The sequence below is a fragment of the Triplophysa rosa genome, linkage group LG3, assembly GCF_024868665.1.
Source record: "Triplophysa rosa linkage group LG3, Trosa_1v2, whole genome shotgun sequence".
In the NCBI taxonomy this organism is placed as follows: Eukaryota; Metazoa; Chordata; class Actinopteri; order Cypriniformes; family Nemacheilidae; genus Triplophysa; species Triplophysa rosa.
Window position 1 is genome coordinate 15,790,631 of NC_079892.1, and position 24,371 is coordinate 15,815,001.

Genomic DNA, 24,371 nt, shown 5'->3' on the forward strand with positions numbered 1-24,371 from the left:
GTGTCATACCTTACATAATGGGTTGAGAGAGAGAGAGAGAGAGAGAGAGAGAGAGCTGGAGTGGGTGACTGTCTCTACGCTCTTCTGCTCTTCTGCTGTGGTTATCATGGACATGGAGTCATCCTGTGAGCAGGTAAAGAGTCTGTTCTTCTTTTTTATTGCTGGTTATATTTATGCTCGTAATATATGTTTTGGTTTGTAGATAGCATCTTTATGGTCACTTTTTGTGAAGATATACAGAAGCCTCCATTATTTATGTTTTGCTGTGTTTCGACTTATGCTTAAAAATTTCATTAAAACTTCTTAGTGAGCATTAATGAGATTTTGCCATATTTCAATTTGCTGATTCTGCTTCTCAAATGCAGGAGCTGTTGATGTGTGGTTAAACTAAAACAATTAAAGTAAAATTATAAATATATTCATACTGCATACATGGTAACGTTTGCACACCATATGATAATATCAGAACACTATTATTAAGGATGAATGTTGTTTTTTATTAAAGGCATAGAAGCAACAAAAATATTTACATTACAGATGCAGAACTAAAGTTTCTAACTTTCAAACTCAGTCCTTTGATCATTCTCCACATTCACTAATTCATTTCACCTCTTTTGTTCCATTTTCAAAGCTTTTTTCCCTTTTTCGCCCACATGGCATATTGTAGCACCTGCCAATTCACTGCACCCACACATAATGTCGCCCACTAAGGCCGCTAATGCACAAATGCCGTGAACACCCCCCTTCCCACACACACAAACTCACACATTCATACTAACACTGATGCACACCAATGCATGAGACCGGAGATGCCTTGAACTACCCCTTATCTACAGACACTGTAGATAATTTTTTTCAAGCTAGTGGCAAAATTTTACAAATATCCAAACAGATCAATACATAAGATCATTAGAATTTTATTGAATACATCACAATCTGAGTGTTTAGGGTAAAGAACAAATGTTATGTAACATCTCTTGCTCAGGTGACAGCGATCTGAGAGCAGACTCGAGCATGATGGGCACTGAGATCTCGGAGAAGGAACGCGACATTCTGCATGACACTGAAGAAGAGAAGGAGGTAAAGGATGAGAAGGCCCGTGTAAAGGAGGAATTGTCTGAGGAGCAGGAGATGGAGGAGCTGAGGGCACAAATGCTGCAGCTTCTGATAGAGCTGGAAGAAGCCAGAGACATGTCTCAGAAACATGAGGAGAGCTTCCTGGAGATTCAAGGTGAGATGCTCTCGCCAGGGCTGTGGGAATGATCTGAACTTGGCTCATCAGAATTCATTTAGGCTATTCACTCAGTAGTCCGTATTACCGAATTATGTGTCATTCTTGGAGTAAAAAGGTCTTTACTACTTAAATGGTCTCTCAAAGTTTCTTGAAGACTTTTATAAGCACTCTATTTAAGTTCACAAATGCTTCACTTACTGTCTTTGTCTTGCCTTCTCCATTTTAAGGCAGGTAATTGTGTACAGTTCTTTTTCTTTATAGCAGTTTTTAATGGTTGACATGTTTAGCCACACTGCCAGTGCGATAAATCTTAACCTCTAACTAAGTTTAGGCAGCGTAATTTTTACGATGACAGTCAATGCTGCTGCTGGATTCGGACCAATGTGTATCATCTGACACAAAAGTCATTGCACATTGTATCATAGCTTGACCTGAAAATCTAGCTGCTATTATATAATCTAGTCCGACAAGTAATACCCATAAAAAACAAATGAAGAGTGTGTAGACAACTTTACATGCTGTCCTAACTGATGCAACACAGCTAGCAATAAGAGGTGTCTTTTTCATGTTACAGCCATACATGAAATATACTCACTGTCATACCATCGCAGATGTATATGACTTCCTTTTTGAACATACATGTTTACATACAAATAAATACATTTATATTGAAATACTTTTTATGTCATCTTTTTATATGTGACTCAACATGTTGAAGCTCCAAAAAGCACATCCATCCATCATTAAAGTAATCCAAATGATTTAATATCTTCTGAAGTGAAACAATATTGTGAGAGAAAAGGATACATTTTAATGAGATTATTTAGCCAAGTTAAAATGTAAACAAACAGATGTGGGTGCTAGATTCAAATTCAGTAGGTATCTTGACGAGTCATATGCCTGTTTTGTTACAAGACAAATTCAGTGAAATCTAGCACTTTGATCGGCTTGACATTTTAATTTCCCCAAATAAACTCAAATTAGCTGGATTACTTTTATGATGTTGGGTTGGACATACACCCCTGTTGAAAAAAACTGTATGCTGGTTTGGTATGTTTTGATGCTGGTTTGAGCTGGTTTAAGATGGTCGTGTGCTGGTTTAAACTGGTCATGTGCTGGTCCTTAGCTGGTCCATAGCTGGTTTAAGATGGTCAAACCAGCATCAAAACATACCTAACCTGTGCAAGACTCTTGTTGTAACATACAGTAGGCCTACAGTTTTTTAATATATAAACAAAGTGCCACAGAAAAACAGTCACAAGTAAATATGACCTCTTTCACTCAAAATTCTAAACCAAAAATATGAAGAAACAAAAACTTTTTTTCAGATCTCATCCCCCATTTACTGCCATAGTAGGGAATATAAATATTATAGGAGCCAATTTGGGATGAGATCTGTGTGGTTACTGACATTCTTCCACATATCTTCCTTTGTGTTCAGCTGAACAAAGAAATGTACACAGGTTTGGAACAATCTGAGGGTTAGTAAATGACCACTGAATTTGTCAATGCAAAAATATATATTTTATTAATCAAAGGCTGCACAATCTAACTATTTGTAAAATTAATGAATAATAATTTAGTCCTGAATAAAATGACCCACGTGATGACCTTTCACCTGTGGACCTCATCTGGGACGACCCCTCACGTTCAGACGCCTTCAGTAGTTTAGTGCATTTCCAGCATACAAGACCGTTCGCCACTGCTGGTAAGTGGTGTTTTCAGCGGAGCGGTGTGCTTGTTTACTTATTAATGTATTTATTATTATTATAAGAAGCAGTAGTAGTATTTTACAAGAACGCCGTGAAGAGAGCATGCGCGGCTGTTGTGTGTGTAGCCTGCTCTGCTCTGAACTGACGTGAGCAGCAGCTAATGTTGCTTCTACACAGCGATATAAACAAAGGCGCATGTTCACTTGAATCGATCTTTGCTGTTTGGGGAGAAAAGTTTCACGGGCGTCATGGGGTCTGGTCTTTTTATGTTATTTGACTAAAACTAATAAGACTTTGAAGTATTATTATTACAGTATTTTTACTGATAAAACAGGCTTATTTTAATTTTCTCATCCTCAATGCCTCAATTACAATGCTGTATTTATTATCGTTATCATTTAAAAAATGAATAAATTCAGAAGAGGGTTGGAACAAAATTGTTTTTTTAATGTGACTAAACTATTTTTTCTACAACAGCAAATACAGCAACCGTAGCAGCAACATCTCCAGCAGCCCCCTCAACATCAGCTGCTCTCTGTAAGTGATGTCAGCCCACAGTGCTTTAAAAAATACTGCCTACAATCTTACAATACAATATGTCATGATACAGTGGACACTTTTGTTTCCAATAGTGATCATGTCCTACACAGTTTACTATAACAGCTGTTATTCTGTATAACAGAGAAGGTTTGGTCAACTTCATTCACTTCAGTTTCTAATCCCAGACTTATTAGGGGCAGTTGTGGCCTAATGGTTAGAGAGTCGGACTGGTGACCAGAAGGTTGCCTGTTCGATTCTCAGGGCCGGCGGGTACCAACTGAGGTGGGCACCTTGAGCAAGGCACCTTACCCCTACTTGCTCCCCGGGCGCTGCAGTAATAGCTGCCCACTGCTCCGGAGGTGTGTTCACTACTCTCTGGATGGGTTAAATGCAGAGGTCACATTTCGTTGCCTTGTACATGTGCAATGACAATAAAGTTGAATCTAATCTAATCTAATCTAATTAATACTGTAGGTGCAAATAAAATATTTTTAAACATTAGAGCGGTCTTTTCTGTTCTGTTTCTTTTTCAAAACTGCATCATGGCATTTGCTGCTGTATCAATACAGAAGTATCTGTATTTATACATGTATCAGCAAGGTATGCATAACGATATACAGTGTTGCTGTATTGATGTTGTGAGCACAGCCCTATTTAAAGCCTTGTTCCTTTGCCCCTTTTATACTTTAAGCACCTGCCCCTTTAAAGGTCTCTGCACGGCCCTGCGACTGAATTTACATTTTTGGGTGAACTATCCCTTTAAACAAATGGGACGTTTTGTTCTGCCATAGTAGGCCTCAGACTTTGGAAAAGTTTGCAACACAATGTTAGATCTGCTCCAACATTGACTGCTTTTAAATCTCTGCAAAAAAACGAACCTTTTCTCCCTCCTAATACTCCCTAATTATGTTATGTTCTCTTAATTCCACTCTGTTTTGTTCTAGACGAAAGCAATGTAAAGGCTTATTAATTTACCTTTTCTGATTTTTGTTCATCTTTATGTATTACAATGTTCCTCGATTGCTTAAACACATTTCTTGAAATTATGCCTTGTATTCTCAAAACAGTAAACCATAACATTCGTGACTTACAGGGAAACAATATAAGCAAAGCGATTTGTCAATAGGCAGCAATATAAAATATGGCATCCTCTGCACCTTTGGCCCAATTTGGTAAAAGTATACTATAGCAGATTTTCTTTAATTAGTCGTCTCTGAGTTCTGCAAAAATACGAACGGGTAAAAAAAAGGCTACAAACACACATTTGTAAACTTGACAATGACAAATTTGAGGGTGTACACGTGCTAAAGTTTACTGGTGTACACGTGCTAAAGTTTACTGGATACACAATAGTGAAATTTCTCTCATATAAAGTGTGTGCTGAAATTATACTGTATGTTTAAGTAGTACAAAGCCCTGTAGATGATTCTAGGATGCACAATTACCTGTGCTGCTATTGATATTATCCTGAGATTCTGATTGGTGTATCATTAGTTTTGCTGCTGAATGTTTACTGATGGATAAATGTGTGCTATTTGAGTTTACATATTGACACTTCAGTTCATTGTATTATGTGTTTGTGTTTTCTGAATGAGAACATGGTTAAACCTTTGCAAAATGAGGATGTTGTTGTGTGGGGTTTGTTCTGAGAATGTGTTTATAGTTGTCAGAAAATGGTGAATTATACTGTATGTTTAAGTAATACAAAGCCCTGAAGATGATTCACAGGATGATGCACATTTACCTGTACTCCTATTGATATTATCCTGAGATTCTGATGTGTCATCAGTTTTACTTCTGAAAGATGGTGTATTGTTCTGAGAATGTGTTTATAGTTGTCAGAAAATGGTGAATTGTTTCATGAATTGTGTGTTAGCAATTGAATTGTGTGACACACCAATCAGAATCTCAGGAGAATATCAATAGTAGCACAGGTAAGTGTGCATCCTAGAATCATCTACTGGGCTTTATACTACTTACTGTAAACATACAGTATAATTACAGTACACACTTTATATGAGAGAAATTTCACTATTCTGTATCCAGTAAACTGTAGCACGTGTACTTAACAGTAGTGTAATGTTTTATTTTTTCCTAAAGCTCATTCTTGCACTTTGCTCTATGTGCACTATTTTTGTTGTTGTATATATTGTATAATAAACACTAAGCTGTCAAATTATTCTTGAATCCCAGTAAGAGATTTTAGTAACAGTGTTTTGAATTGATCTCACCAGTGTCTAAGACTATGTTGTAGTGTGGGTGATTTTGAGGGCTTGTTTGTCATATCTGGGGGAACAGTTTGGTTTTTCAGCAAGTTTGAATGGTTTTGAGAAAAGAGCTTCATTTTGACGTGAAAAAAAGATGTTTGGGGAATTGTGTTTACTGTTTTGAGAATACGAGGCATAATTTCAAGAAATGTGTTTAAGGAATCGAGAAAAACTGTAAAAAAAAAGGGGTGCGGTTGTTACGCCTGAGAATAAACAGGAAGAATAATCACAAGACAGAAGTGACGTTTTCTCAGCGATGGCGTTTACTCGTATGAGCCACCTCTCGCGATCTCGCCTGAGAACGTTCACCTGTATGAAGAAACTCTCGCGATACAGTGTGAACAACAGGGCATGAGCAATCAATCTCCAATGGACGGATCTACGCTTAAACTCCCTATCAAAATCGAGCCCAGACTAACGGCTCTGTTAGACACAATACGACCATCACTAATTGCATTACACCATTAACAATAAAACAATCAATAATATTAAACGAAAATTACTTTGAAACTTTGAATAGAACTATAACCATATTAACATATTAACAATATTAATATCTGCCAATGTGTGATGAGTACTGTGAATACTACCAATTACACGGTAACATGATTTCTTCGTTTGCGATTGAGTCATCAGGGAATATGGACTGGAACTTCATACCTCGTTCCACTTCGTGCTGACTGCTATGCAGACTCTGGTTCCACTGACGATTCCTTCTGCGCATGCTCCAAACTGACGTTTTTGCGTAACATGTCAGCACCCATCGTCTGTCATTTTATGCTCAGTTCATTACAATGGAAGGAAGCAGCGTCACACGTCCATCTTTTTTACAGTTTTTGCTTTAGACTGCCACAGACAATAAGTCTTCTCCAGAGTTTCCCTAGTCTGCTCCAGAGTTTCCTGAAGAGTCTGCACCAGAGTTTCCTCAGGAGTCCGTCAGCCCCTGCTCTCCCCGCTCCCGGCACCTCCATGGTCTCCTGAGCTCCATGACCCCTCTGGTCATTTTGCACCCTAGGCAACTGCCTATGCCGCCTATGCCACGGGCCGGCCCTGCATTATAGTCATCAATAAAGTGATCAAAATCGTAATAGCGCTACGTTAGACTGGTAATACTTTGCAGTGAGTTCATTTTAGCACAGGAAGCAACAGTCGACATTATACTGTACATGAATAAATTGTTTGTATATCTTTGAAAGATCGTGTATCACAGGCAGTTTCTGCCAATCTCATATTAATTTTGAGTGCCTATACAATAGTATTGCATATGTCGTGTCTTCGAAAAGTATTTAGTTTGATCAAATTAATAAAAGAGAGATACAGCTATACGATTAGTTCCGGAAAATCACAAGCTGCTAGAGGTGGGACTAGTGAGGAGAGTGGGATGGAACTACAGCACTGGCAAGCAACACATCATCACATTAATCCCTTTTGTACATTATGCTCGTACATGCCGATTGCCAACAAAACACAGACCTATGACTTAGTTTGACTTACCACGTGCAGTTCATGTCCAGCATCTCTTAGCACTGGGACCGTGCAATCTATCAGTTTCAAACGATCTCTTCAGAATGCATGACATGGCATGATAGTTGATCTTTAAAGAGTGACCCATATACAATATTAACAATTATTTGCTATAGATGCACTTAAATGTGGTATTTCATTGTTTTTAGCACCATGAGTTGTTTAACTGAATGACTGACCAAGGAAAAGGCCTCTATAAATAACACTCCATAGCTCTTTAATGAGTCACATGATATGTAGCAGACACTGACTCCAGGGATTCTGGTAATGGTCCCATGGCCAGTAAATGTAGGCTGGTTTGTGTGTGTAACGTGACAGGCATGTGAAAGGACAGCTGCATGCAAAGGAAAGAATCCAGACGGGTTGTCCTGACCAGCAGAAGGGATATGATCATTCCTGAATCATCCGTTTAGTGATCATGCTTTGCTGCCCCTGGACTCTAGTCATGATCACAGGCCTGGCGTAAGGTCAACATTACCCTCTAGAGCCGCCACACATTCATACTCAGGTTTCAAATACTGTATATAGGAGAGTACTGCATGGTTACATTTTTATGTCTGAAACAGAAAGTAGAGCCCATGTTTGGTTTTGAGGGAAAATTGTGCATTGCTCTACGGTTGACCCTAATTTGGCTTTTAAAATTATTTTTATGGCGAAACAAAAGCACACAACATAACTGACCCAACTGTGTCTGAAATACTGTATAGGTGGCACACATAAAATTGTTATTAATAATTTATAATATATAATTGTTATAAAAGCATTATCATACCATTGTACCGAATATCAACACAGCAAAAATAATACTGTGTTGTAAAAATGTCCCACCAAAAGAAATTGTATCTGAAAGTGTGTCTTTCTGTATCTCTGATCAGGACTTCTGGAGGATGAGCGATTAGCTAGTGCTCATCAGGCTGAGGCCTTCACAAGACAGATCCAGCGTCTACAAGGTAACACATACTCTCAATACACAAACCAAGTTTACAAACCCAAAACGTAATTGGGCATGGAGAAATAGTTTTGTGAGCGTGCCGTGTTTTACTTATGTAGTGCACGTACCCTGCTGAAACAACCAGACAAGCATTTCAAAGTGGTTTGGTGCTAGTATACTGTACCTGAAAGTATGCTGTACCAGTGGGTTCGCATGGTGAAGCTGATGAGAAGTAGATGGCTAAGGAAGTTAGTAAAGAAGTTTGATGAGTAGAAAACAGAAGATTGCCAGTGAGCTGTTTTACAGCAGGGCAGTGAAAGTAAATTACTTGTCTGGTTGAAGAATTGTCCAAAGTCAGAAGCTGAGGTGTATTATTTGCCAACCCTGCAGCTCAGCTTCGCTCTGTTCAGGAGGAGATGGTCAGCCTGGAAGAGGAGAAAGAGATTGAGCTGCAGGAGGCGCGGGAGGAGCTGCGGGCAGCGCAGGAGGAGGTGCTGATCCTGCAGCAGGCAGCAGAAGAAGCTGCGGCTGAAAGAGAGAACGACATCGCCAGTCTGCAGGAGGAACTCTGCCGCTTACGGGCTGAAATCTCACAACTTGAGAACACGGGACAGGAGTACGAGCTGGAGATCGTCACACTCAGAGCGGAGATAGAGATGAAGAGTAAATTCCGTCAACAGCAGAGGACAGAGGGTGAGATCAGAGTTCTAATGTCAGATCGCCATTACTTTGCTCTTATTTTGTTATACTGTGACAAAATGTTATTTGTCAGTTATACAGCAGTATTATTGCTAATATCATAACATTATTGTTTTACCGCTCCCAATTCAGTGCTGTAAACTGGCCAAATAATTCCCCTTACATAAAAAACACATGCGGACATGTCAACACTGGTATCACATGGAATTTTTCACAAATCATGAAACTGAAAGAATCGCAGAACAATTGGGACCATTTTACTAGCCCACTAAATCGTTTTATTACACACATGATCAGCAATAAAATGAAAGACAGCACTGCAGACATGGTTTCTTATACTAAATATTGCTCAAATTAATTTTGTCATTAATTATATTTTTTGTTGTGCATGTGTGCTGTAGATGCACATTTATGGAAGATGCCCTCATAACAATCACGGTATACAAAAAGAAACACATTTTTTGATTGATTTAAAGTGTATTTAAAATTCTAATTAAATAGAGATTTCACTTCTAACAGCAGGTGCAGTGAGACTGTCATCAAACAGCAATAACGATCTAAGCTGATAGTATGGTTTACTTCACTGCCAAATTCTAATTTCTCCTATTCGTATACATACCAATGCCATATCCACACAAATACCATAACCATGAGACATATCTTAATCAATTTATGTCACGGACTGGCGTGGAGAAGAACCCAATAGCAGGCAGGCGTGAAGGGGTTAACAAAAGACTTTAATATAACAAAAACCCACGATGGGGTGCAAAACAAAACAAGGAAAAGAACACGGAAACAAAACAAGAACTCAAAACAAAACACTTCCCACGGGGGGGCAAAAATAAACTAATAAACCAAACAGCGACACAACGTCTTAAACCAAACATAGAAGGGGAAACCAAGGGTAAGGCAAAGTACTTACAGCGACGCGACACACGAGGTACACAGAACAGAACGCAACGTATGTAATACACAGACACAGGACAAAGAAACAAGAGGGTATATATAGGTAAGACAAACGAGGGATAACGACACAGGGCAGGTGTGGGTAATGAAACACTCAGGGAAGGATAACAAGAAAACGAGATGGCGGGAACAGAGACGAGACACTGGAGAGAACGTATATTAGTTTCAAAAGGACAATAATATGTTTCTCTCCACACATAACCAAAGGCTTTGTCATGACTCTGCTACAGGACCAAGAAAAACATGACTAAATGAAGCAGAGCCATGACAAATTTATATCAAAGACCAAAGGTGTAAATGATTGAAACAAGCAGAATGAGATTTTGTACTGTTAAACATTCAGAACTCAATTAGAGGGATACAAAGATATTACTAACATTGAGATAATTTTGTTTGATTTAGGGGTAAAAACACACAACAAACAATACACACAACAAACAATAATTTTTTGTTTGTTTGTTATTATTCACCTTGAAATGAATGATAAATAATACAGTAAATAACCACAATTTAGTAGATAAACCAGAGAAACGTCTTATTTGCATTTTTATTTACACATTTTATTTTATTTATACATTTTATTTTATTTATACATTAAATGTATTTACCAAGTAGTTTAAGTTGCATTACCAATAACGGTAAATAATTGATAAATAATTCATTAAAGTTTCAATGAATTAATCCTAGATTGATCTTATAAACGTTGTCTGTTCCAATTACTCAAAACAATTAATTTAATCGATTCAAATTGATAACAATCTAAAAGAGAACCATACAGTACCATACAGTGTCACATTTTGGGAGGACAGAATCCCCAGACAGCATAAACAAACATTTGAAATGCAAACAGGACAGGAACAAAAGGCTGAGTCCCCAGCCAAGAAACAGGGCTGAATCAACCTAAACTACACAAAGACAAATAGATAATAGACTCTGAACAAGGCTGGGAATACAAGGTAGCGCTGAAAGGTCTTTACAATTGGTTGCGAAAGCCTAAACACTATTGGCCTACATCCTAAGACACTTCGGTCACACTTTAGAATAAGGTCACACTCCCAGTTACTGATTATGATATAGTTGTTCCATAGTAAAAGGTTGCAATTTATTCCACATTTCATATTATTGTAAATACCTGTATAACTACAGTGAAGTTATTGAGTGAAATATTAAGAATAGCTTTTTTGTGGCTCAGTGGTTAGAGCAATGCCAAGGTCATGGGTTCGATCCCAGGGGATTGCACATCGTCAGAAACAAATGTATAATACAATACAATGTAAGTCGCTTTGGATAAAAGCATCTGCCAAATGCATAAATGTATAAATGTCATGTATTAAGTGTTATTCAGGCAAAAGCTGATAAGGGTGAAATTCAGAAGCAAATGACAGAGAAAGCATAGCTGTCACAAATAATTACTACTGTTTTAGTTGTAATACATCTATGATTTCTTTTGATTTCTTTGATTTTGCAAGTACGTGTAAACAAAAATGTTTGTTTTGTCTGAGGAGAAAAATATATAAAAATACTGGTACAGTAGTGTTCATCATAAAACATTAATGTTAGAAAAGGCAGACTGCTGTTAATTTATTACAAAGCAACTTAGCAAAAGCATTTCTGTCTATCAAAACATTTATTTAGTTGTCAAGAGCTCATATTAATAAATTTCTGGCCAATGCAGTTGCCAGCAAGAGCACCTTTGACCAATGACAAACTATTTGGCACGCTCCATACTTTTGGCATGCCCTGTTCAGAAATATTCGGTGCCTGAGATTTTCTGGTACCTTGGGCAGAGCATACATGAATTTAACGAAACTCATGAATATTCATTTATGCTACGCCCAAGGTCACAGAAAATCCCGCCCTGCGTTCCAATTCGCCTACTTATACTAGCCCTAATAGTAGGTACTGTTTTTGTGTTGGAATAGTAGGTACTTTTGTGTGCATGGCAAAATAGTTTGCACATACTGGGACATACTAACAGGAAGCGGAAGTGGCCGTTGCTGCCTAGACAACATTGTGGCCAATATCTGTCACATACATCAAAATACGACCTCGACTCTCAACTCAACTTTATTTATATAGTGCTTTTTACAATTTTCATTGTTACAAAGCAGCTGTACATGAGACATATTGACTATAAGCAAAACAATTAAAGTTATACCTGTAAAAACAAGAAAAAGGTGAAAACACAGAAGACAGACATACCCACATACATGAATATGACATATGAAACACTTCACACACACAATATGCACATGTACTAACACACATAGACATGGACACATGGACATAGACACACAAGGCACGCACGCACACACTCACCCCCAAACACACACACGTCTGGTTTACTATCCCCGTGGGGACAGTCCATAGGCGTAATGTTTTTTATACTGTACAAACTGTATATTCTATCCCCTATCCCTAAACCTAAAGATCGTAGAACACTTTTTGCATTTTTAGATTTTTAAAAAATATTGTTCTGTACAATTTATTAGCTTTTTTGCCCATGGGGACCTCAATTTTGGTCCCCACGGTGACACGAGTCCCCATGTGTTGGTGTACATACAGGTTTAGGTCCCCACCGGGATATACAAACATGAACACACACACACACAATTCTAAAGCCGCCCCCCCGGCCAGTCAAATAGTGCAAAACATTATGCAAATGGCCACACAAACATAATAAAACATGACATAAAATCCAGGCCAGGTTCTCTCTCGTCCTTCACTGCTGTCGATCCTCCTTTTATGCTTCCGCTCCTCCATGAGAGATGCGAGACAGTGCAACGCGCAGCTGACGCTCATTATCACTCACGTCACCGGCCTCGCGCGGCCCTCTTCCCGCTCTGCTTGTCACATACCCCCCTCGCAGGCCGGGGGGTACTCCCGAGACTGCGCTCTACTCCCCCTGGGGGCCAGTCTCGCCAGCTGCAGCACCTGGGGGTAAGGACAGACGAGACGACAGAAAAGGAGATGGAAGCACAAGGAGCGACAGCAACGAGAGAGGGAGAAAAAAGAAATCTTGATCCGGTTCCCATACACACTGCCACTCGGTCCTCAGCCAGCCGAGAAGCTCTTCATCGCGGTGCCATGCGATGGTACTGGACACTCGGTGGACGGCTCGATCCTCCTCCACCCCCTGGCGGTCGGCGATGGCTCCTCCGGCTGAGGGCAGCCTGCAGCAAGTCCCCCGTTTCCTGCTCCTCCCCTTCACGGTGGACGGCAGCAGGCTCTGGCCCACGGCCAACGGCGATGACTCTTCCGCTCCCTCCCGGATGGCCGCCACCCCACCTCAGCCCAGGAGCACGGCAGCGAGCTCTCCATCCCACCCGATGCATACTTGCTCCAGCACCACCACCTCGGGCAGCCACTCGCGGTCTTCACTCTTCCATGCTGCCCGACCTTTTCAGCACCGCGATCACCCTCAGCAGCGAGGGCTCTCCGACAGCATGTCCCTCCTTCCTCCCGGGTTTCGGCACCAATGTAACAATATTCGAAGTAAGGGAGGAGGCCGGAACCGGCGAACATTAAATAAACTTTTAATAAAATAAACAAACAACAAAACGAACGTAAAGTGCCGACAGCTCCCTCACAGTCGACTGCTGGCCACACAGACATAATAAAACATAACATAAAATCCAGGCCTGGTTCTCTCTCGTCCTTCACTGCTGTCGCTCCTCCTTTTATCCTTCGGCTCCATATTAATACTAATAACTAATTCTACTTTAAAATACTATTCGGACGGATTGTATGTGGATTGGAACGCAGGGTCAGGCACCAAATATTTCAGAACACCCCACCTTTTGTTACGCCCATTACTCAAGCCTGCAGCGACCTCTACATGGAATACACAGCTACAGGACACACAATAGACAAGAAACCAGCACAAAACAGCAAACAAATGGACATTTGATCAGAAAGAATCTGAAAAAGGATAACTAGAGCAACAGGTGTGGAGTACAAGGGCCGGCCGTCCCAGGGCCGGCGGGTAACAACTGAGGTGCCCTTGAGCAAGGCACCTTACCCCTACTTGCTCCCCGGGCGCTGCAGTGATAGCTGCCCACTGCTCCGGGGGTACGTGTGTTCACTACTCTCTGGATGGGTTAAATGCAGAGGTCACATTTCGTTGCCTTGTACCTTCGTACATGTGCAATGACAATAAATTGAATCTAAATCTAAATCTAAATCTATCTACAAAGCAATAATGATATAATTTACCAGGAAACAAGGGAGCTGATCAGACATGACAGGAGAGCACATGGCACACTGCAAATAAACGAGCCATGTGCTTCCACTCACAGAACTGAAGAGCAACGAGCACATGGCAAACAAAGATCATGAGTATTGCGCCCCAACAGAGATCACAACAAAACAAATAAGAGACAAAAAAATAAACCGGTACAGCGTTTCGGATCCTGTAACAACACAGGAACTCAGGCTAGAACAAGACTAGAAGGACCTTAACTTCATGCTCAGCTAAGAACGCAGGGCTGCCACAGTACTGTGACAACAAACCGAAAAAATATCTACAGTGATGACAGCAACGTGACATACAGTCATGTAGACTAGGCATCCACTGACGTCTTTATCAATGTTATTCTTTAATCAATGGCTGATTATATCACTCATTCTCTTAAACTGCTTAGCGTCTTGCAGTCATGACCATAAATCACATGAGTTTTAATAACGGGCCGGACACTGAAGCATTTCAGAAACGCCTGCACCACACATTGTGCCGAGGCCCAGAGCTCTTTGCAGAATAGCAGATGGTGATGGTCATTTTCAACGGTGTGTGAAGACGAAAGAAAAACTCTGAAGCCTTCATGACTACATGCATGCCATCACATGGTATTGTTTCAGTCAATTACAGGGCAAAAGAGTGAAGAAAATATACAGTGCAAGTCTGTCTGGTCACCTGTTATATCTATTAGTTCAGTGGTTCTCAACAGTGGGGCCGGGGGCTGCAAGGGGGCCCCAGCTGACTTCCAAGGGGGCCTCAAGATGAGTTAGACAAAATTAGCATTGCAATATATTAAAAACAAAAAAGATGATATTTCTTTGTCATGATTCTCAATGAGGATCCAGATGCAGACAGCGTAGAAGGGGTTAACAGAATTTATTACAAAAAACACAAATCAAACACCCACGATGGGGGAAGACAAAAAGAGAACAGCACTATAACCACATATAAAACAAACCAAAACTTCCCACGTGGGGGACAAAACCGGCAGACGAGGTAACCAAAAGAACCATATAAAACTGAGACAGGACTAACACTAGATAAACGCAAGACAGAGCAAAAACAATATATACGAGACAACTTACTAGAGCTTGAGACCAGGAACAATACAAGGTAATACAAAACGAATCAGCACAAGACAAGAGACACAAGGTTAATATATAGGGGAATACAAACGAGGGATGATAACACAGGGAGGGTGACGGGCAGGTGACAGGGATCAAACACTAAGGAGAAGCTAACGAGGTAACGAGAGGGCGGGGCTAGAAGACGCGACACCGGAGAGAACGCATATTATTGTCAAGAGGACAATAATACGTTTCTCTCCACACATAACAAGGGATCCTGCCGTGAATCACGACATTTCTTATTATTTGGCCATTTTTATAGTTCATAAATGTTTTTCCAGTTAATATTAAGCTCTTAAATATTTTATTGGGTAGAAATTTTGATGTTTTGTGAGTGGGAGAGGGCCTTTGAATATTGTTGAATTCAATGGGCGGGGGCCTTGGAGTCAAAAAGGGTGAGAACGTTGACATTAAATTTCAGACACTTCTGGTCCTCAAAAAGCTGACAATCACTTACAGAACAACTCACACTTAAATTCACATTTCCGGACTCATTTTACATGCAAAAATACACAAACTCATCATCAACACACGCATACGCGCACACACAAACACACACATTTATTCTCTTTATCCAGCACTTAATCCTCTGGGCACTTTCAGTTTGTCCTAACACAAACGTATTGATGAACAGCAATAAATCAAGTATAGTGTGTTTTTTTTATCAGCATGGTCCTGTGTCCATTACATTCACGTTCTGTAAGAATAATTCAGAAAATAATTGTAATTTTCTTAAAAGATGAAGTTTTTAAAATCAATTTTATTTAAATTGTTAGTGGCAAGAAAATAATCATTTTCTCAGTGGTGTTTGTTCATCATGGCATAAGTACACATATTGTTCGTGTAAATGTGAAGGTCACAGGTCTCTGTTTGTGTGCATTGTTTGGTAAGGTGATGTGGGTGAATTGAAGGATACATGCATTAATCTGAAGGAGCAATGTCAATTACTACAAGATGAAAACACAAGACTGACTAACAGACTGCAGCTATTGCAGAAGAGGAGGTGAGAGTCTCTTTTCTCCTGACACTTCTGCCAGTTTATGAGATTTTTATGAGAAATTTGTGTGACACAGTGGTGCCCACGTACTGTACTATATTCTCACATCATTCGGAATTTATTAAATTAAATAAAAGATATACCACCTCGCAAGATGTAAACACTGGTACAGAAGCACTTTTTTATATTTTTAAATACATTTAAAGACAACACTGAATCATTTTGATTCAGTTATAAATGCTGTTGGTTGTATTCTGTTCAAACGTTTGTGTAGTGTTAAAAAACTGAAGCAAGAAGTTCTTCTGGACCACCGTTGGAGCAGCACTTTTTACGTTTTCCAAAGTGGTCTATACTGGTCTATCCATTCATTCATTTTTTAAACCATTTAGCAATAAATAAAAAACATGACAGAACTGGTTGGCTGATGCCACTACAGAAGTAGATCATGGCAGTAGATGGACTAACCAGCAAACCTTGAAACCATAGTGCTGATATACTTTTAATGTTTCTGACTTATTTTATCTGTGACATCACAGTTCAAGCGGTGCATATGTCACTCTTAAAGAGGAACAGGAGGAGACAGAGGAGGCAAAAGACATGGACTGTGGCACAGAGACTGACGGGGCAGGATCCTACACACGCATGAACCAGATGAGCTCCAACTGCAGGCTGGTGGATGCAGGAATCCAGAAGAATATTTCATTTGAAGGCAAACCCATCACTCCCACCAGCTGGACAGGAGGATTTTCAGAGATCTTGTCACTCAGAGATCAGCTCAAACAGAGTGAGGAGAAGGCTGCACATATGCAGAGAGAGGTAAACTCCACACCACACCACTAAAAGTGTGATTCGAATGAACTTCATTGATATTCTGTTCTGACATTATATCATCATCATTGTGTCTGTTAGTGTTATGGACTAAAGGATGAACTACAGAAGCTGGGGGAAATGAGCGAAAGCAGTCAGAAAGAGCGAGCCGAGCTGGAGTTGGAGTTGTTACGCTGCAGGGAGGAGCTGGAGAAACATGCTGACGGAAAACAGGTAAATGTGAATACATTATTGTAGTTGTAAAATAATTTTTTTGAAGTGGGGTTTTATTCCTGTTTCCCTGTTCTGACTGTGTCCTGGAGTTTCTAGTTTCGATTGTTTAACCTGTCATGTGTCTTGGTCTGGTATTGTTTGTCCCGGCAGCATTTTGGGGTGTGTTTTTGATTTAAAATGTGTTTTAAAATATTCGATCCAGTGACTTACTCATTTAGAAATTATGAATGTATTCCTAAATATTTATCTGTAAATATCAGTGCGTCATTGGATCACAGAAATAGCAAGCATAAATGTTTTGTATTCATATTTAGAAGTTGAGGACTATACATTCACATGTTATTTATTGTTAAATACAGTAAATATAAACCTATGTGAATTTAAAGGCACGAACTAGAGAACGGATGGCTCTTCATAAAACAGTTATCATCATTAATATCATTTCATTTTCATGTTCCCATTTATGAAGATTATGGACTGTATGTGACTATTCTGAAAGTGGCACTTTCCTGACTACGGATAATCATGCTTTAAAAATGCTTTAAAACCTTTGAGACCTTACATGGATATGTAAACCACCAAATATTGACATCTGAGCTACCAGTATAGTGAAAACCTTTGGTAAAAACTCGGTGAGGTTGACCTTTGCGTAGAATGTTCATTTAAATATGCTCATGATGCGCCCACCAAAATGTGGAAAGAGTTGCATATGCGTTGAGAAATATTTATCTTAAAACCACATAAATATTTATTTGATTATGTGGGAATAGAGTATTGATTGATACCGGACATTAATTGTAATTGTTTTAAGGGACAATGTAAATACATATGCAGTTAATTTACAAAAATATGGGAATCAAGTATTTTATTCATATGCATTCATATTAATTATAATAGTTGTTTTTGTCTTTTTAGGCATAATTCTACTAACTATTGATTTGTTGATGGCATTTTGAACTATATCCAAGAGAACAAGGTACCTGTTACTTGTGTTTTGGTTGAAACTATCCTAAATATTAGGTGTTCTTTATAATAATGTATATTTTTTTTAGGGCAACATAGTTGTTTTGACATTTTCTTAAAATCATAATTTTGCCATGACTACGGGGATTCTTTATTATAATCAATGATAAATGAAAAATGACCTCCTGTGTTCTCCTGTGGTGACATCATTTTTAAACAATTTTCTGCAACAACTCCTGCCACAGATTTTTCCATAAGTCTATGATACCTTCAAAGAATCTTTACTCAGCATCTGCTGTTATTTACTTTATAGGTAATGATGTGTGTTATATTCATCCTTTATTCTTCCTCCTGTGTTGTGTTTTGTAATAGTTGATAAAATGATTTGGGAATGTTAATTAATTACTGGTTGTCTCATGTTGTCGCCTAGTTTATTTTTGATATATGTATTGGTATTGAGAAAATTATCAGGAGAGGTCCAAATTCAAAGAAAAAAAAACAATAAACCATTATATTCTTTAAACTATTTAATAATATGTTTATGCACTTATGTTATTGTGTTATTCTCAAAGCAATGTGTGGATCAGTGTGTTTAATGTATTAAATAAAATGATATAAAATGATAATATTACATGCTATATGGCATATTTTATTTTTCACAATGCCATTGGGCGATAATGACTGCAACAATATGCTTGTTTTTGTTTTTACATATTTATGGTGCATGTTACAGCATGAGGCGTAGACTCCTCTTTGATCGTTTTGAACATTATACAGAACAGATACCTAGAGCCTCAGGATACTATAAAATCTCTCTTTTTTTGTCTGATATCTCTATTCATCAGGATATTTTCGTGAAAGAATGAGAGTGAGATTTCATTAGGTGTTCTGATCTTATTTAAGTGGTGGACTTTCTGTTTTGGGGACTTAAGGTCATGTTGTTTTATAAGTGACCTCTCTGAGATTGGCTAAGCCTATAAACCAATAGAATGATAAAATGCATTTATTTGTTACATTCTGTGTTTTGTTGTGGCAGTGGTCCAAAAATAAATGCATAGAATCCTTAGGAAATGTCTGTGTTTTGAATAATGTAGATCAGGGTTAATTTTAAATTATTTGAATGAACATGCAGTATGGCTCTTTTAGTTTGTATAGAAATGTTTTCATTGAATTGAATCTCATGTTTAATTTAACATTTGTTTTACAGTGTTTTATAACCACATTTGTAATACTGTCATTGCAATTGTAACTGTAAAAGTAATGTTTTAACCCTTACACTAAAGTATAGAAACAATAGCACTTGTCACACATCACCTCATACTGGTAATTTACCGGTAATGTTACAACTTCTCTAACTGGTAAATTGGGAGTACTGATTTACCGGAAAGGTCCTGTTCACACAAGATCTGTTAACTGCAATTTGCTGGGAATTAACCAGTAAAGACTGTATGTGTGAAAGGGGTTAATGTCTTGTAATCTCTGAATTTGGTGACACGCATAGACACACATACAGTAAGAAAATGTTGAGTAGATAAATAAACCAAAAATTAAACAAGAAAGAAAATGCTCCTATTTATCCAACCTGCCTCTGAGTGCTATGTTTTAACATTGTTCAAAATTGTGTTTATTGGATTTTATGTTTTTTAACTCCTTTACCAACATTAAGAAATCAATAACAAAAAGGAAAACCATCTGTGTTTTGGACATGGTAATAAATGAACTGTAACTTAAATTGTATTTCAAAATGTTTTTAACAAATATATTGTTCTTCTTGTTTACTGTTGTGAATGTGTTCCTGCGACAAAAACACAAGTTCCTGGATGACATCCACACTTTACTACGTGACTCTAATTTTATGCCTGCAAGTCAGTCAGTGCCATAAATCATCATAAAGCCAAACATTTATGCAGTTGCCAGCTCTGTTGAATCACCCTCTTTTTTACACTTCTGCTAGGGTGTCAGGTGGAATATAAAGCATTGTTTAGACATGAATCTGTGTTTTTTAACCCCAAACCTTAAAATGAAGTATATTTAAAAATGTCAGTGGAATGGCCCTGTTAGCTTCTTACAGTTATGAGATCATCTGTGCTTAATGTGAATTTTAAATGACATTGCAAAGAAGGTACGGTACTAACAATAACAGAACAATGTCACTCCCTAGAATTTGAGGCCAGATGCTTATATTAATACTTGAATACTTAAACAACTTGTGCATGTCTGGATGCACATGTGATTAAGATGAGTGATGCAGGACAAATACAGAGAAACCAAATATAACTCCACAATGTGCTGTTGATCAGAAGTGATCTACAGTAAAGTTTAAAGGACCATCACTCAAGAACCACAGTGAAATGTAGTTTTAAACATTTAACAATAAAGAATAAAACAATTGCCATGCACACAATAAATGTCACAGGAATTTCAGGCTCCAACAATGAATTTGATATAAAACTCTGATCTAACATTTGGTGTGTCACTGGTGTGTCAGTCAAGTTCAAATCACAGACATTGATTCAATTCTAAATGTGCTGTGCTGAGTCACTTTGTCTGCTCATTGCTCCGAACACAGAGAGGGCAGCCCAAAATACACAAGGGTAAACAGAAACTGTGTCAGTTACTACTGCAACTCTGTGTGACAGTGACTCAACTCAGGGTATTTCTATTTAAAGAACATTCTAGATCATATTAACCTGAACAGTAAGTGACACCGATTGACGTGTGACCCTGGACCACCAAACCAGCCATTAGGGTCCATTTTTAAAATTTGAGATTTTTACATCACCTGAAAGCTGAAAAAAGCTTTCCATTGATGTATGGATGATGTATTTGTTGTTAGGATAGGACCATTTTTGTGCAAAGATACTACTGTTTGAAAATCTGGAATCTAAAGGCTTGTCCACACCGGGACGATAATGGAGCGTGTTAATCGCCAACGTTTAACGCCTCATGACTAAACAAATGGCGCCAATGTGAATGTGCACACCAATGCGCAAACAGCAGGTGTAAAAACGTCATTGGTTTGACGCTCCCAGTTAAAAACTGTCCGACCATTGACGCTTTTGTTCACGTGTCTGGAGCTGCTGAAGTTACAGTAAAACACAACTGGACACGAAACGGTCTTGCCGAGCACAAATTGATACCAAAGACGAAGAGGAAGTAAGCAAGATGAATTATTCTTCTGTGTGACAGGCGAGTGTCAGAAGCATAAAGTTGTGCAGCACCACCTTGTGTACAGGGTATTTCTGTTTTTCATTAAGTGCCATGTATGTCAGGGAGTGAATTTGCATGTTCACTCGGCTCATCGCCAGAGAAAATTGCTTTGATATGAACGTTGAAAAACATCTAAAAAATGCTGGCTATAAGCGCGTGCAAGTATTGTCCCGGTGTGTACAAGCCTTTAGGGTGTCAAAAAATCAAAATATTGAGAAAATGGCCTTTAAAGTTGTCCATCAGAGGCGCTGTAGCAGGCCGTTGCTAAGAAGAAACAGGTTTGTTTTACCACTCTCTATTGGCCGCTGTAATGACATTGTGGAGAGTAGATGAATCCGAAAGCTGAAATTCTAAGATTTACATAGATACCAAACTTGAGTGGGTAATTCCCAAAGAACGGGCAGCAGCAAGCGATGTTTGTAGGCATGTTTCCAGACATTTTTATTTGCGATTTTGCTTCATACACTCACAGAAATAAAGTTTTGATATAGTATACATAATTTTTAATTTACAGTTAACTCTGTGAGCACATTATTACTGTAGGAACACTATGTGTATGGGGCTCCTTCGACTCTTTGTGTCATAGAAGTCCATAGTCCATGTTGACATGATCCATCACACAATTTCTGCAGATCTGAGAGCTTGCACATTTATTCTAAAATTCAGATGTTAAAAATAGTTTACCACACACAATAATGCAGTTTACAGTTTACATACACTTTATACACACTTGAACCTGTGACCTGGACAAATAATGACTGGTTTTATGGGTTATGACTTTCTTATATATTTTGTTTGATTTGAGACATAAAACATTGTAAATAAAAGAAGTAAGTATAAAAGTTGCTATTATTTTGTTTTCTGGGTAATGTAAATATATTTTGTTGCTTCTAAAGTGCATTACTACTTTCTACTATGTTAATAATATATTATATAAAATGATAATATAAAAACACATTTTATTCATATATTCAGTTCACATTTGTTTCTATAGCACATTCCACAGTTGTGTATTGATGCAAAGCTGCATTACAGATATCATACTCAGCACAAACAGCAGAGACATAAGAAAAGGGAAAGAACTGATGTAAAACAGGAAAATATAAAATACATAACTGCAAATATACAAATATATACATACTGTTGCTGTTACTGTGTACTGAAGTAAGTACTAAATAAATACCAATGAACAACATGTATGGTATGCATTTTTTGGGGAGCTGTTTGTAATCACAAATCTTTTTATATTAATCATTTATAATAGCATGTCATATATCCTATGTGACATGGACGCTATAATGCAAACTGTTGGCGGCATCACGCTCTATTTTTATGACTTTGTCATGCAGGGCTTATGAGCGCACCGTTTACAAATGAGAGGACAGCCTCCCTGTTACTCCAACATGCCAAAAATAAATCTGTCTCAACCAGCCAATCACAGACTGTCTCAGTTATCCTTCAGCATTAGAAAACTGTTCGTCATACTCCTGTATACAGCATGACATCAGTGTGATGTAATCCCGGGGGTCCTGGTTCCTTTAAAAGCCCCTTCATTCACCCTCTCCATTTCAAACGACAGCTCTCTTCTTTCAACAAGACGTCTTTCGCTTTAATTTCTCACAAAGTGATATTCTTCAGTCTCAAAGTGTCTATTAAGAAGCAGCGACTACATTTGCCAGGATACTGAGAATTAAAAAAAGGGGACAGCCCAGCTTGTAAATCGTAAATCGGATAATCTATCACCGTCTTGACAACAGAACCTCTTTCACAAGTATCTGTGAAAGCCTGTGTGTTTTTTCTAAACTTCGTCCGTGTTTTGATCTGTTTAACAGCGAGCACACCTCTGACACTCTCGGTCAGCATTAGAAGTATAAAAGCAAAGGTCCATAATGAGCAATTACACACATTTCGACGACCAGCCGCCCCAATACTACCAGGGCACAGACCTCGGGGAGGAAGAGGAGGAGGAGATGCCAGCCACAGAGAAAGATCTGGCCGAGGACGCGCCGTGGAAGAAGATCCAGCAGAACACATTCACCAGATGGTGCAATGAACATCTCAAATGCATGAATAAGAGCATTACAGACCTCCAGAAAGACCTGAGTGATGGGCTCAAACTCATCGGGCTCCTGGAAGTCCTCAGTCAGAAGAAAATGTACAGAAAACATCACGTCAGACCAAACTTCAGACAAATGAAACTGGAAAACGTGTCTGTGGCGCTGGAGTTTCTGGACAGAGAGCGCATCAAACTAGTGTCTATTGGTAAGAGCCGATTGAAGTGATCTCAGATATTACAATTTAAAGTAAAAGTAAAATGCTATTAATGAAAGTTAATATAAAGTTTTATTAAAAATGGGAAGCTCTATTTACTTATAGTTTATAGTAACAGAAATGTCATGATGTTAATACAATGTAATATATAGTATATAATAATATAATAAGAACTACACTTTGTCTATGACAGACCACATCTCCTCTTTATCTCACACTCTAATGATAAAAAAATAGAAATTCTGTCTCACCGTCGTGTCATTTCAAGCCTGTATGACTTTCTTTCTTCCGCAGAACACAAAAGATGTTCATAAAAATGTTGTTAACTGGCTCCCATTCAATTGCATTAGTTTTGTGTCCATACATTAGAAGTGAATGGGGGCCAGTGCTGTTCGGTTACCGACTTTCTTCAAAAAATCTTCTTTTGTGTTCTGCGGAAGAAAGAAAGTCATAAAGGTTTGACATGACAAGAGGGTGAGTAAATGATGACAGAATTTTTTCTTTAAGGTGTCAAGTTAAGGTTTAGCAGGACTATTTCAACAGCATGTATTCACTTTGAACAGCCAATCCAACGTCAGTAAAATGGAAAATAGGTCATAAATCCTACAGCATGTTTGTTGGAAGACAACTGTGAAAGTTTATTATAGATCTG

At 38.5% G+C, this 24,371-nt stretch overlaps 2 protein-coding genes across 2 annotated transcripts in view; both read left to right on the forward strand.

The window, feature by feature from the left end:
- Nucleotides 1-18,166, forward strand: ccdc136b (coiled-coil domain containing 136b). Its single transcript, XM_057330220.1, has 7 exons — nucleotides 1-133; nucleotides 986-1,231; nucleotides 8,153-8,227; nucleotides 8,599-8,901; nucleotides 16,129-16,240; nucleotides 16,771-17,050; nucleotides 17,144-18,166. Exons 2-7 carry the CDS (start codon nucleotides 1,015-1,017, stop codon nucleotides 17,297-17,299), a joined length of 1,143 nt encoding a protein of 380 aa, XP_057186203.1. The 5' UTR covers nucleotides 1-133; nucleotides 986-1,014; the 3' UTR covers nucleotides 17,300-18,166.
- flnca (filamin C, gamma a (actin binding protein 280)) overlaps nucleotides 17,178-24,371 on the forward strand; it is a 27,693-nt gene continuing 20,499 nt past the window's right edge. The window contains exons 1-2 of the mRNA XM_057330219.1: nucleotides 17,178-17,275; nucleotides 23,281-23,710. Of these exons, the coding sequence (XP_057186202.1) occupies nucleotides 23,338-23,710 (373 nt within the window). The 5' untranslated portion in view covers nucleotides 17,178-17,275; nucleotides 23,281-23,337. The remainder of the gene's footprint in view (nucleotides 17,276-23,280; nucleotides 23,711-24,371) is intronic.

What these genes read in the sequence shown, in the direction of transcription:
- ccdc136b (XM_057330220.1), top strand. Translation starts at nt 1,015, where the DNA reads ATGATGGGCACTGAGATCTCGGAGAAGGAACGCGACATTCTGCATGAC. An exon ending in GAGCTTCCTGGAGATTCAAG is followed by an intron (nt 1,232 to 8,152) that starts GTGAGATGCTCT and finishes ATCTCTGATCAG; the next exon opens with GACTTCTGGAGGATGAGCGA. An exon ending in TCAACAGCAGAGGACAGAGG is followed by an intron (nt 8,902 to 16,128) that starts GTGAGATCAGAG and finishes TTGTTTGGTAAG; the next exon opens with GTGATGTGGGTGAATTGAAG.